This window comes from Primulina eburnea, chromosome 4 (assembly GCF_022965805.1).
Source record: "Primulina eburnea isolate SZY01 chromosome 4, ASM2296580v1, whole genome shotgun sequence".
Taxonomy (NCBI): Eukaryota; Viridiplantae; Streptophyta; class Magnoliopsida; order Lamiales; family Gesneriaceae; genus Primulina; species Primulina eburnea.
The window spans coordinates 12200317-12216093 of NC_133104.1; the positions used below are offsets into that span (position 1 = coordinate 12200317).

At 36.2% G+C, this 15777-nt stretch overlaps 1 protein-coding gene across 1 annotated transcript; it reads right to left on the reverse strand.

The window, feature by feature from the left end:
- Positions 1 to 12620: 12620 nt before the first annotated feature.
- On the reverse strand, positions 12621 to 15334 carry LOC140830897 (nicotine N-demethylase CYP82E3-like). The gene is made up of 2 exons (XM_073194457.1): positions 14246 to 15334; positions 12621 to 13466 (listed from the first exon to the last, which is right to left on the reverse strand). Exons 1-2 carry the CDS (start codon positions 15191 to 15193, stop codon positions 12840 to 12842), a joined length of 1575 nt encoding a protein of 524 aa, XP_073050558.1. The 5' UTR covers positions 15194 to 15334; the 3' UTR covers positions 12621 to 12839.
- Between the last annotated feature and the right edge of the window lie 443 nt (positions 15335 to 15777).

Sequence of the window (15777 nt, forward strand, 5' to 3'; positions counted from 1 at the left end):
TCACGTCCCAAGTCGGTTGGACAGCAACAACGCAAGTGTTCCACGGTTTCTGGTTTTTTTTTCTGATTTTCGTGTATGAGAGTGGTTTCGGTTTATGTGGATTGGTGTAGATCTTGATTGGCTTCTGGCCCTTATCCATGGTTCATACCATACCTATTGATGTCTACATCATGCCATGGTCAATCAAATGGCCACTAGAATGGTCCATGACAGCAAGAACGATTGCAACACCCACGCGTGCATATGCGTTCTCGGGTGAGAGTTTCGAGTTGTTGTTGATGTTGCTTGGATTGTGGCTGGCCTAGAGCCCTTAGCCATGGTTCAAGACACACCTTAGGATGTTGGTAAGAGGCTCTGGTCGGTGGTTCAAGCCCCAATGGTCATTAGTCTTGCAAACGACGCAAGGAAACGCACCAACAGCTGTATTTTTTACAGCAACTGTACCCGTGGTTCAGAGGTGTGCTTCGAGTTCTTGGTTGGCTTTTAGCCTATGGCCTTGGACTAGACAGTACCTCATCAAGTTATGAAGGTCATGTTTTTGGCCGTTCATGATTCGGTTAGGTTTAGAGGTCGTACGAGAATTTACGGTGCAATATGCCAAAATGACTCTCGAAAGAGCATTTCATGTTTTTGGTCTTCATTCCACAAATTTCGAGTACTGTAATATTAAGAGCATTATGTCATCATTTTAGCTGTATTTTAATCATGACTAAATGATGGTTCGGTGTTGGTTTAGGTTGGCACGGATTCCTAGTTAAATACTAAGGCATTTGGCATAATTGTCTCGTTTTTGGATTCAATTACAAAGTTTTGGTCAAGTTAAATCATTCGCACATTTTCATGCTAGAATTAGGTTGCAGCGAGCCTGGGAACAATCCAACCCTTTCGGTAAAATAATACAGGACATTTAATTATATTACGTGCATAAAAATATAAAATGTTCATTTTTAAGATATGTGCGATATTGCTTGTGGCCACTTCACGTTCATGAGATTGCAGCTTATCATGGGATTATCACTTCATCTGGTGGTCAATGACCGGTTCATGTTCATGTATTGGTAGATCTCTACCGCCCAGTATACCTTGGTTTAGTCTGATCAGACGATTCATTTCACGTTATGGGCCACTTGCGTAGAACATATTCTCAACAGAAAATTATTATATGCTATTTCATGACAGGGCTCCATCGAGCAACATTTCACTTATGATTTTCAGTTCAGTTATGCACGTATTTATAATTATACATGACAAGATATTTTCATGTTACACCATACTTATGATAATTTTTACCTTGCATGTGATTTTACTATATTTACTTGTTATTTACGATATATGCATGCTGAGTTTTTAGACTCACTAGACTTGATTGTTGTAGGTACTGATGAGGTCAGGACCGAGGGCGGGGACCAGTGAGCCATCTTGGGTCGGCAGTAGTAGGAATGCGAGGACCTCATTTTCAGCACTTACATTTTTATTTCAAACTCATATTTTATTTTGTTGAATTATTTTAAGTTGTTACTTTGAAACAAACATTTACTTCCGCTGCTACTTTAAACGTTGAATATTTTTTTATCAGTTTATTTATGAATGAAGCATTTTATTTATTTTAAAAGAAAATTTTTAATTTTTCCGCAAATTTTCAAATACGAATTTCGGGCCTTTACAGTATTCAACTGATTAGATGTTCTCTACTATGTATGAAGTACCCATCAAACTCCATAATCGTATTAATTTCTTGATAATTAATAACTAATCTGGGTTTGTTCCTTTTTATTTCACCATGATTTCTTAGCAGGAATCATGGGCTGCTGTGTGGTGAAATTCCTGCTTTGATCAAACCAAGGTCTAAATGTTCTTTGATTATAATCTGCATATCCCTTTGATCAATTATATTCATTAGGATATGCTTACAATGGACAAATTCATACTCTATGTCTTCTTTAATTTTAAGGCAAGCTTTGAGTTGATTTTTGTCTCACTATGCCAAGGAATCTTTATTGTAATTTTCTTTAATCCTTTTCTTGACATCTTCCAATGATACCTTAGTTTCAAACTCTACATCATTCTTATGTAGAGTCATCTTAAGGCATTCTATTTCTTCATGTTAGAGCTCTTTATTTGCTCTTAGTTGGAGCATTGTTTCTTCAAACCTTTTAAAATCCTTCATTTTTGGGTTTAGCAGTTTTCCTTCATCACCACGCTTGCTGTGAAACTGTATTGACAATTTTTGATAAAATGCCTCTCTTAGTCTCTGGACTATAATTTTGTGATCACAAGTTGTTGTGAACACTAATCTTATTGTCTCATTTTCTTGCATATAGGATTTAAACAGTTGTAGGAAATTGTTTCCTAACAAAATGTCAGCTCTTGTATCATGAAAATAAATTGGTGGTGTTTTTACCTTGTACCAAAGTGTTTGTCCAGCACCTCCAATTACGATTTCAGTCATCTTAATCTCTTAGTGTAAGATTAAAATTCTTCTGGAAAAATCTCTTCTAGCAATCTTTGGTAAACCTTCTTCCAAATTATTTGGAAAAACTCCTCATTTTGCTGTACAGATTCCAGCACCTGAATCAATATAAGCAGCAAAATACTCTGACTTATATTCTTCATATAACATTCCTACTGGAATGTATATCGAGAATGAGCTTGTGGTCATTGAATTTTCCACGTCCTATCATCTACCATAAACTTCAATCCATACTCTAGATGTTTCTAACGTTTGTGTTCCTCGAGAAACTCTAGTCCAAGAACCAGTTGATTATATTCTTTCCCTGGAATTCATTTGATATGAACTTCCAATTATCCGATATTGATCATTCCTTGGTAAGTTCCTATCATAGGTTGTTCCAAATAGTATATGGTATTAAAAGGAAATTGATTCATTTGTTTCGTAATATTAAATACTATTTCAATTCATTCCACCCTTCTGGGCATCTAAGCTTTCCTCTGGTAGAAAAGCTTTTTAGTTCTTGTTGGGTTTCTTGGACTGGCGCTTTTCCCCACCTGTAACTTGTAATTCTATCTCCCTGAAAAGATAGTCTCCTTGATTCCAATATAAAACTTTGATTCTTTTGTAGAATCGGTTTGTCTCTATTTAGATATATGTTTCATGTATTAAAGGAAACTCAATCTTTCTGTATAAATTGTCTGGGCAACTTTTTCAAATAATTCGGGTATTTCAATGAACTCATTTCTAATAAAAAATTCTGAATGATATGTATTAGATAAAGCATATGAAATTTGATAGATAATAGAAAATGGTCTATTACCTTCTTTAATTAGTCTTTTTTCCTTGAAATTCTGATCTAATGTCAAGGCTCGACTAAAATCTCAATCTGCTAAGTTGTAGGAAATTCTCGGTTAAATTACACTTACAATCTTTCCTGTGCAGAGATTTCCTAAGATAGTTCCCAGTACTGAATATTGAAGGTTCCCCATTCTTTTATTGCATATAACAATATCAATGGGTGAATCTATTCCTTCTTTGAAAGTAGCTTTTATCATAATCTGGATTGCTCCGATATGAATCCAGGACATAGTCCTTGCTACTTCTATCTTGAGTTTTTGTAATTCCTCCTTAATTTCTTCAGAAGGAATTAATTGTATCTCAACTCGGGATTGTCATTTCCCTTCTAGAAACTTTATAGATTAGATGATGCTTTCTGTTTCTTAGGCCAAGACTTCCTAATAATTTTTCTACATGTCCTGTAGAGAATCCTTGGTATCTCTATAGACTAAGATTTTCTCTCATGATTCTTTGAACCATGTTATGAGATATCGTTGTCTGACTGAAGAAACCAGACAAATCTTCATGTGTTTCTTGTCGAAACACCTCATTTTCAGTCAGATTCTGATTCTGTTCCATCAGATTTTCCCTGACTCAAGACTTTTTCTCCTTCATATATACTTTCATCTGAGGCAATATCCTCGAATCGGTATACCTGAATAAGATCTTGGTAATAAACTGCTTCTTCTATATCCAGGGTTGGAACGAAATGTTTAATACCTATTTTTTCATTTTCTGGACAATTGGTTGAGATATGACCTCTTGCTCTACATGTCCATCAATTACAATCTTTAAAACTTTCATTAGCTCTAGTATGAGCTTTCCCAAAAATTTTCTTTGTAGGTGTTCTTCTTGTACTTCAAGAGGTACTCGATTCTTGGGATGATATCCTACTTCTTGATGGTCTACTTTTTGTCTATATTTATAAGATCCGGCTTTTTGTGTAGACCATATTGTTCTTGGTTTCCAAGAACTTCTTCCACTTCTAGCATAAGAATGAGGTCTAAAACTTTTCCTCTTATGCTTCTATGGTTTACTTCCAATAATTGTTGGAAGATCATTTTCTTTACAGCACAAAAGAGTTCTTTATTGATATCCCTTAAGAGTTTGTAATTCTTTTGTAATGTTGCCATATGACACCATTCTGCCAATTTTCCTTTGAGAAAAGAGGCTTTTCGTGCCAACGTATTTGGATTACCAGGTACATATTCCCTTATGAGCATTTTTCTCTAGGGACTCGACATTTTAGCGAAGAAAAGCTGCATAGCTATATTTTCTTCGACCCCTGAATTACATCCATATTTAGTGAACAACAAAATATATTCATCCACTAAACATATGTCATGTAATTCAAGGCTATATAGAGCTTATGTATATTTCTTCCTCTTCTCTGTATCTTGAATGTTAAAATAGTATACCCCTATAAGTTGTGCTTTAAATAGGGTATCCATTTTTGCAGCTACTCAGTAGGAGATTCTCCAGCTAGGACTGACTCTTTGGTTTCTGATGAAGTCATGTCCCAAGCAATTTTAACTGATCCTATAAGACTCATTTCAAGGAGTTTAATGAATCCTTCTCTGTTGAGATTAAGTGTTCTTGCAGCGATTCGCATAGCAGATGTCCAGTCATCTATTAGATCCTCTCTGTTTTTGAAATCTAGTACATCAATTTTAAGCATAACACCATGAGGATGATAGATTCTAAAACAGTTTTCCCATAGGGTGTTTGGTGCAAGAGAATTTGATTTTACCTTGTCCTTATTGCCACTGGGTGTGATTCTCCACCTGTATGGAAATTGCGTTGAGATTCTCTCATATTTATATTCTGATATCTCACACTTTCTCTTGGTGGTTCCTGAGAAGATGACCAGGTTATAAAAGGTGGTTCACCTCCAGTTGTGTTCATCTTTAGATCTACGACTTTGAGATTTGCAAAAGATTCTGCAAGCTCTTGTAGATTCTCTACACTAATCATTTCTAAAGTTGTCATCAGATTAATTTCTTTTATGAGACAGATTTAATTAGATTGATCATTTTTGCTTCTTCAGTCAAAGGTTTTAACACTACTTTAGCATTCCCTTGTTGATGTAACAAGGGTTCAGTACCAAAGAATGGTGGTAACCTTCCTTCTGAAATTCTCTTACTAGAACTTGATTGTTATTCTAGGATTTGAATTCTTGTTCGAATATCTTTTAACATTCCAGTGTTTTAGTTTTCAACTGATCACTCAGTTACTGACCTAACTGATCTTATCCAATAAGTAACTGATTATTCGATAAGTATTCCATATTAAGTGATGTGACTGTTTAGTGCATTTAATTAATGTCATTCATGTATAGTATTTTGAAACGTGGCCCCACGTGGTTCATTAGACTTCTATTAACGTTTTCACCGCTCATACACACGATTTTATCTAAGACTGACACGTGTCAAAAAAATTGAACAGTCACAAACATAAGAAATTGAACCCGCTTCATTTCAGTTTCTTTACGCACATTACAACTCTCAGAGCAAATCCAATACTCAGAGCTTTTTCTCGCAGATATTCTGATATGAATCTGGCTGGGTATGGTGTTCAAAGGATTGGGAGGAGGTTCAAGGAAATATTGCATAAACTAATGAGAAATTGAGAAGAGCTTGCAAGCAAGATTCCAAGTGTTGAAGGGTTCGTGATGCATGCAAATGAGCTTGGAGGCCATAAGATCATTGTGAAAGTGTTAAATGAACAAGAGGGCCGAACGACTTGCGCCCGGGCGGAACAAACTTACCGCTCGAGCGCAACACTTGCGCCCAAGAAAAAAAATTGCCGAGAAATTCTTGCCCGGGCGGACATAAATTCCCGCCTGAGCGCGCCTTGTTGCGAAGAAATTATTTATTTCCTACTTTAGAGTTTTAATTGATTAGGTAATTAGATTTTGAGTATTTTTTTTATTTGTACACAATATGTGGAACATTATTCTGATTTTAATCATATTGATAGAGTTTTTCTCTCAACTTCAAAGCGTGGCTTTGTATACACCTTTGTGTGTTTCTCAAATCAAAATTATCAAAGTTTAATATTTTGTGGCGTTTGTCGATTGTTCTTCACTCGGATTGTCAAAGACGAGGTCTTTGAAGGTTCTCTTGGGATCGATTGTTTATTCATTAATATTTGTTGCTAAATTATTTGTAATTTAAAGGTGAATATTACATAATTACTTGTTTAAAAGGGATCGGGTCAACACAGCCGTTTCTTTGTTTCATTGAATCGAGGGCGTGACTCCATATTCGAGCACGTTTGATTTTCATGGTCGAAGGATCACATCTTATTCAAACTATCAACAATGACAAATCAAGTCCCTGCATATATTCTCAATGCAATGGCTATTGACTTTGATTCAGTTCTGACTGTCAAGGAAGAAGCTATCAAGGATGTCTTTCTCAAACTTGAAGCAGCTGGACTGAAGAACTTTTTAGGATTATCGTCTCCAGAAATCTACCCTAAAAAGATTTAGGATCTATATGCTAATGGCTTCATCTCTGCTTACAGCAAAATAACTACAACCGTCAACAATCAACTGCTGATCATTGATGAATACTCTTCAACAATCTCTTTCAACTGCCGTTTGATGGCTTGGCTGATATCTCTGAAGTTAAGACGTCTGATGTAGAGGAGATGCAGATGCTCTTATCTGCTGATGGACGGAAAATCAAGATTTCTGATCCTAAGAAAGAACTAAAGCCAGAAATTCAGTTACTGACTGACATTGTGACCAAGGGACTACTCGCCAAAGGAGGCTCATTTGTTGCTCTCACCATGGAAAAGCTCAAAGTTATGACTCCTATTATGGCACGAAGACTGAAATGGTCAGCCATCATCTTTTCTATCCTCAAGAACATACTTCAATCATCCAAACAGTCCAAGGGATTTGTTGTACCACTCAGCTACTTGTTGAAGAACAACGGTTTGGTGTGTGACTCTTCTGAAAAGTCATCTAAGTTCAAAATTTTCAATGCTAAAAGTGTTCAGCTACCAAAAATCAAGCTGGACATGTCACCCAAGCAGTTCATTAAAGTGAAGAAGGAGATTGGGATGCAGGAAGCTCCCAAATCAGTCAAAAAATAGCTCAGAAAAAGACAATCAAAAGGAAAGTGATTGTCAGTGAGACTAATTCAGAGAGAACTCCATCTCTTAAAATCACGAAGAAGCCCAGAACTTTCAAAACCAAAGCAACAGCTGTTTTGGAAACAATCCCAGCTGAGAGATTAAATTGACTGGAGCTGAACAGCCAATCAGCGCCATACCTTTGAGGACAGTTCCGGTTGAGTCTTCAACTGAAGGTCAGTCACCATCTCCAGCTGATCCATCTCAGAAGATTATCACCAAATATGGTGATAAGCAAAAACCAACAGGAGTCAAAAAGCTCCATTGATCACTATCATTTCTCCAACAACTCTACAATTTGCCAGACCAAAAGGAGTAGTCATCAGGGAGAAAGTGGATGCAACTAAATCAGGACTGAGTATCTCTAATGTCCTAACTGACCCAAAAGGAAATGGCCTGATGATTGACGAGCCCCGACTGAAAAACGCAATTCAAACTCATATCGACCTGATATGGAAAGAGGTAAATGAGTTTTCTAGAATCAAAGCTCAAGACTTACAATGAATGGGTCAGATTCAGAACTGAAGTTTTTGCGAAGCAATTACAGAAGAAAGCAGTTTTGAAGAAGTTTATTGCTTTGGAAACTGTAGTGTTGAAGGTAGTCAAAGCTACCTCGATTGTTCAAGCATTGGAAAGAAAGACATATTTCTTTGATCTAGTGCGTGTAAAAAACTCGCTCAACTGATCGCTCAACTCTGCCAAAATTATGATCCAACCAGTCCCACTGCTTTCAATGACAAAGCGGTTTATGATCAACTGAACATAGATCTAAGATCACTACAGTTGAAGATTAAAAGTTGGGAAATGGATCAAGAGTTGATTATTCCAACAACTGCTCAAAGTCCTTCATCTGAAGAGCAAACTGAACCATCAGTTCAACAACCAGAGCATACCAGGAACCAGTTACTGAATCGATTGAGTCATCAACTGCTCCTTACTCAAAGGATGCTCAACCATCACCTTCAGCCCCTCAATCCTCTACTGCAGATTTTCAGCTCTACACCGATCCTGGGTAATCACTGGAAAACATAGAAAAAGTCATACAATCAGTCATCGCTGATATCCAGCTGAATATTCTAACTACAGAAGCAGCTGAAGAACCGAGCTTAATTGAAAAACCAGCCTCGGAGGCTATTTTACAAGAAACTGAAGAACCAGTTCAGTCGGCTGCCACGACTGAACAAGAAGTTCTACCTGAAATTATAGTGGCTCAGTTGCACCAGGAACCAACTGAAGAGGCAACTATAGTATCAGTTGATCCACCAACTGAAGAACCAATTACAACGTCAGCTGATAAACAAACTGACGATCCCTACAGTTCACCTGCTGCTCAGATTCTCACTTCTCCTCCAGAACTACAACAGGAAGCAATACCAGAAGATGATTCAGAAATGGTTATTGTTGCAACTGAATCAAATGATAGAGCCTTGGTAATCTTTAATCAAGAAGACAAGGAGCAGGAACCTGAATCCTCTAAAGCTTTGTCTCCTAATATACCAACGACCACTGAATCTATTATCGAAGAAATTCAGTCCAAACTTCACGATGTGATCTCATCCATTTCTGAAATCAAATCAACTGAACAGCTGCACACATTAAAGATTGATTCTATAAAGGAGGATACTTTCAAGAGTTTAAAACAAGTCACGAAAGATACTACTTCACTATTTCTCCAAATAGATCAGTTGAAGAAGGACAGAGTGACGATTCAAGCTCATTTCCAAGCTCAAGAAGTGTTCACAAACTGTATGGATTTCCTCCAGAACGTGGTCACAAAGAGAATGGATTTTTTGCAAGAACATATAGTGTACGCCTTATCAAATGTCACTTCGAAAGTCCGTGCTTTATCCAACAGACAAGTTTGACAAAAAAAGGGAACAAGAAAAAGAAGAAGATGATCAGCATAAGTAATCCAAGAAAAGCCCTACTCAACTGACTGATCAAGGACCAGCTGATAAAAGAGCAAAGAAATAAAGAGATCCAGATAAGTTAGAAGACAGACTCTATATTCTTATTCATCTGAAGAGTTTGGCAGATTTTGAAGAATTATTTTTAGTCAGGAGAAGATTCTTTTATTCTTTCATTCTTTGTACGAATCTGTACATTGAAAGAGTTTATTAATAAAAGATTATTTTATCAAAATATTCAGCTTGATCAGTTCACATTTTCTAAGTTTTGTCACACACCAAAAAGGGAGAAATTGTTGAAAACTTAATTTCGGAATTTTGACAAATCGAGCGTATAAAGATTGAACAAACTGATCAAGAAGACTGAAAAGAACCGATCTAAAAATATGAAACTATTGGATGCCTAACTGAAGATAGTGCGTAGCTAAGGCAACTGAACTAAGCTAACTGAACTATGTAGTGTATTGAATGATCAGTTGGAACTGATCAGTTTTACTACAATCAGTTGAGAGCTATCAGCTAATTCTATCGACTGTGTCAAACCGATAAAATAGTTTGACACGTCATCAGTTAAGGAATGTAACTATCAACTGACAACTGTACAAAGGCAGACTGCAACATGTAGTGGGAACGCCGCATTTCAGCAATGCTACCGTGTACAATTTTCAGAAGGATATTGACGTGACAAACAACAGATAGAAAGATTCAAACATATTCATTGTTACCGTTGGAAGCAAAGCCTATAAATAGCCGAAAAGAGCAGTTGAGAATATAACGAACAAAAACTACCAAGTTGTTATTCTGCTGAAATCTCCTCGCAAACTTTCTGTTCATATTTAAAAGATTTTAAAAGCTCACACTTAGCATACACATTCATAGCATCGAAGGCTGTACATTGAGCTTACAATCACAAACATTTATTGTTGCAATGTTCGATCTCATAGATATCAGTTGTGCTGAGTAATTTCAGATCAGTTGAGAACTGATAAACTATATTGAAACTAAGAGTTTCAGTTTCACAGTGTTAAGTCCAAAACTGAAGGGGGTCTGTACAAATCTTGTATTGATCAATATCTTTTAGTGAATTTCCTATCTTCTATATAGAAGGGGTCACGTAGGAGTAATTGAAATCTCCAAACATCCATAAATCTTATGTCTTTTGATTTCAGTTTTATTCTATCTTTCAGTCAGTTTATCTCCGTACTTTCATTAGTTAACTGATTGACATTGGCATAACAAGATTCCCGAGTTCAGTTTATCACTAAACTGACTCATTATTAGAAAAGGTGGGAAAATTGTCAAGTGATTATTCAACTCCCCTTTTAATACTCTTTCACCTACCAACCGATTCTATCAGATATTATATTTGTTATGACCAAATATAATAATTTAGAAAGGTTGAATGGATGGTGGAAAAAGACAAATAATTGAAAACACAGACTGTATTAACAACTCAAGTCAATATTTCAATCAGACTAAGTAATTTAAGCTATTAAAATTGTGGGGCATCGGGTTCGACATCTAATTCTAATAATTAAAAATGAGGGGAAAAAATTCAACTTTTCTAAAATAAAACGGGCAACATCTGCCCTAAAATATGAGCATTCAAAAATATAAAAACATGTTCCAAGCAAAAGCCAAAGAAAAAAAGAGCTATAATAAAAAAACAATTGAGTAAAACACATAACATATGGGTCACAGACCGACATAAACATCGACAAATAATTTACAAGTCCCAAACATTTGAAACATAAGTTTTAACAGGCCAAAATAAACTAGTGAACCAAAATAATCCAAGTATCATTAAATAGCTCCTGATACTCGAGATTCCCACTCTAACTCGCATCTCCTCACCGGAATCTAGACTCTAGCATCATAGACCTCGCATCATCTACCGTCAAACATATGAAAACAAAAAGTAGCCGACATACTAGTGAGTATAAACCCAGTATGATAAAATGACAACTAGTTCATACGAAATCCAAAAAGATGAAATATAATGAAATGCATGATCAGAAGTTGTGGGTTATCAATAAATCTCAAGATCGAGTGAATCATCTGGGCATATGATACCCGAGAGAAGAGAATCCCACAACAACATTCACCGACTCATCCGCTCGTAGTGGGGTGATGTGTTCTATAATTCCAGGACTATGGCGCGCCTATAGAGAATATACAGGTCATAGCAGCGACATCCGCATATCTTATGCCAACTCAACTATAGCCCCATACATCTAACAAATCAAGACGACCTCCACCATATCAAATTTGAAACGAAAAGTGGCTCAAGATTCAATACAATGATGCAAATCAATATCATCAACTCGATATCACAATAAGATCATGTCAAGACAACGATCATCAACAAATCACAAGTAATTCATCGAGTCATAGATTTTACAATTTGAAATAAAAATGATACTTTTATGTCGTATTTACCGACCGTAACATACCTTTAAAATATTACCAAAAAGATATTGAAATGTGTGGTTGAGAAGTCTAAAACCTCCAAAGTTTACTATAATATCAATAAAAATACAATATCAACTAAATTATTGTTATATCCAAGATTTCGACCCAAAACCTACTATAAATATGATATACCGATAAACAAATCTCGATTCGCTACCAACTAACTTAAAGTAAATAATCTTGAGCCAACCCAAGTCAATCTTCAATCGAATCTGAAAATACATAAGTCAAAAACTCGGATAATTTATCCAAATAGAGCAGTTTTTGTTCAAAATTCGTAATTAATTCAATATTGTCTCAATCAAGATCCGCAAACTGGATATGCAAGAAAACTCAAAACCCAACAATTATTCCTCACAAATTTTTGTCAAATAAAGTAACTTATCCAGTCGTTCAACAATTATTTCATAGCTTTCAGGCTATCATCTGAGCTAAAGCACTAGCACATTACATTGTTGCATTCGATCTCTTAAGATCAATTGTGCTAAGAAAAAAATAAGTTGTATACTAATAAATTGTAAAGATAATAATAATTTCAGTTTGACAGTGTTTAAGACCAAACTGAAGTGGGTTATTACAATCTCTGTATTTAATCAAAGTCTTTTAGTGAAAATCATATCCTCGTTATAGAAAGAGTGACGTAAGAGCATTTGAAGTATCCGAACATGTGACAACAAGATTCTTGGATTCAGTTTATCACTAAACTGAGTCACCTTTATAAAAAAGGGTCAAATATCTTAAAGTTCTTATTCAACCCGCTTCTAAATACTTCGATCCTTCTAACCGATCCTAACACACAAATACATATATATAGCGTAATGTAGTAATTTAAGAATTGAGATATGCAAGTTCAAGATCAAACAATGAAAAATAAAGTTTTTATAGTAAGTATATTATTACAATCCAATATATAAATCTAATCATCCCATACTTATTATATCTAAGTACCAAACTATGCCGTAGATGGGTGGAGGTTTCATGTTTATTGTTTGGAATGGACATGGAATAGATATTATAGCGCCCACCAGCTAACCTTCGTAGAATTGCGTATGTAGGCGAGGGGTGATCAGCACTTCCAATGGATTTGCCCTGGGTATGGTGACTCCAAACCCCACACTCATGTCCACTTTCTGGTCTCCGGGGGTCACAAAGTCGAAACCCTGAAGCAAACGTGCAAGAGTCAGGTTCCCTACATGCGCCACGAACGTAATTCCAGGGCACATCCTCCTGCCCGAACCGAATGGAGTGTACTCAAAGTTTTGCCCAAGAACATCCATTTGTGCTTGTCCACTCAAAAATCTCTCGGGCTGGAACTCTTCCGGCTCGGGCCAGAACTGAGGATCACGATGTAGTTTCCACAGGTTTACGAACAAGAGCGTGCCTTTGGGAACGAAATAACCACATAGTTCGGAGTCTTCCACGGCTTCGTGGGGCACGGATAGCGGCAGCGGTGGATACAGGCGCAGGCTTTCTTTAATGACGGCTTGGAGATAGACTAGGTTCTTGAGATCAGATTCTTGAACCCATCTTTTCTTCCCAATTTCGGAATCTATCTCTTTTTGGGCAAGATGCATCGCTTCCTTGTGTTGTACTAGAAGTGACAAAGCCCATGTTAGGAACACGGATGTCGTGTCAAATCCCCCTAAGATCACATTCTGCATTATTAGAACAGATCAGTACTCTAATTCTCACTTCATCAAAAGAGATTTTTTGAAATATTAATGGAACTCTTTAGACCGATTGGATACATAAAACCTTTTGATTAAGAGAAATTCTTTAATCAAACATGCTTTTTATAATGACTTATTAATCAAGAAAAGAATTTAATGAGTCGTTTTATGATCGGACAGAATATTGCAAGATTATTTGTTCATAAAATATTTTGATAATCAGGACATTCAGAAAAGATTGCAAATTCAGTCATTTAATTTATATTTCTCCTTCGGCCTTTTATATTTTTTCTTTGTGATTCGAATTTTCAATACATGATGTTAGATTCCGGTCGTAATACGCTATTTTTGGTGAGGTATGTAATTAGTGATCGAGTATTTTCTACATGAGGAATATCCTAAATTTCACAAGTCAATAAAAGAGAAAATAAATTTTTTATTTCATTATATTTTTTTATTTTGTTTTAATCAAGTATAAAATTTGATTTTGGTATATAAATTTTAATTTTCCCACTTTTCTTTCTGATTTTCGGAATACTAGTTGAGATGGAAAATTTGTTTTGGTTGATTTCACATTAATGATTAAATCAAAATAACATATAATTAAAATTTAAGTATATCAGACAAAAATTTGAAAACGCAATGGATTATGTTCCTAAAATAATTACATAAAATTTGAAATTATTTTTCAATGCTTCCAGAAAACGCACACGTTAATCTATGGATGGAGCGTACAAGGACACGTAGACAAAAAGTTGACATACCACAATCGTAGCTTTGATGATGGTCATCTTCGTCTTGCCGTGGATCTTCTCCAGCCTGTCGTCAATGTTGGAAAGCAGCACATCTATGAAATCTGGTTCATCTCTCACTTCCCCGCTCGATCTTCTCCTCAGATGTTCGTCAATCCACGCCTCAAGAATCCCATCCAATTCCTCAGAAACCTTCTTCATCCTCTTGATGTACCCCTTCGGATCCACCCATTTCAAGAATGGAAATGGGATCACGTCAGATAAAACAAACTGCCCCGTTAGATTCGTGATATCACTAATAAGTCTTCTAAATATCCTGACTTCCTCAGGCACAGATCCGTCGGGGTCGCTGCCGTATCGTTTCCCGGCCAGCGTCTTCACGATTATGTTCAGAGTCATCTGCTCAGTCCACTGACTAAGATTCACGGGTTTGGGTTCGGGGTTTTGATTCTTTACAGCTTGGAAGTAGAGTTCCTTGATGCTCAGATCGATCTCTGAAACCCGCAGATTCTTCATTTTCTCGATGCTGCGGGTCGAGAGAACCTCGGATGTGACCAGCTTCCGCATGTCCCGCCAATACAAGCCATTGGCGAAGCCGAAAGCTGAGTTATCGTAGACGAGGTGTTCTCCAGGGCTATTTCTTGGTCGATTGGCGAATGACTTGTCTCTGATGGTGAAAGCTTCCATCACGGCCCTACGGCTGCTGATGACGACGGCGTGTTGGAGCCCTAGTCGGAGGCTGAAAACGGGGCCGTACTTGTCGGCGAGCTTGCTGAAAGTGAAGCAAGTGTGGTCGTCTCCTCCGAGAAGATGGAGGTGGCCGAGTATGGGCCATGCCTGCGGGGGTTGCGGGGGAGAAAGCAGGTTCTTGGGTCTCGATTTTTTGGGGTTTCTCCGCCATGAAATGTACTGAAAAATAGCGAATAGCAGTAAACCAGAGATGAAGAAGATGACAACCATCTCGAAAAATGAGTGAAAATTCAAGCTGAGAGGAATGATTTTGAAATCAGAACATACACATTCATCGCAGAGGCTAAGCTATTCTATCCAAAAACCAAAAGAAGAATGGAAATTGATGTTTTCCGATGGTATATCTGATGTTTGAATCAATTGGGCTCACTTTAATATATGATAGTGCATCCGGCGCGTGTAAAGTATTTTTTTTAATTAAATTGGTTTATTTTCATATAAAATACTAGCATAGCTTTTATAAATTAATTATATCATTATAATTATAATAATTGTTAAATTTACATGAAATTTATGTAATGATTTTAAATATTATCGAGGAAAGTGCGATTGAAAAGGATAAATAAATAAAAGAAAAGACAAATATATAATATATACATCATATAAGGATAATTTTATTAAAAAATGATGTTTTTGTTTATCACTATTAAAGAGATTCTTTATATATAAGAATATATGTAAATTATTAAAAAAATTACTGGTGAATTTTGTAAAATAATTTATAGGTTATTTAAGTTATAATATTCTATAATTTATCGTCAATTTGAATGATTGGTATACTAGAGATGTGTAGT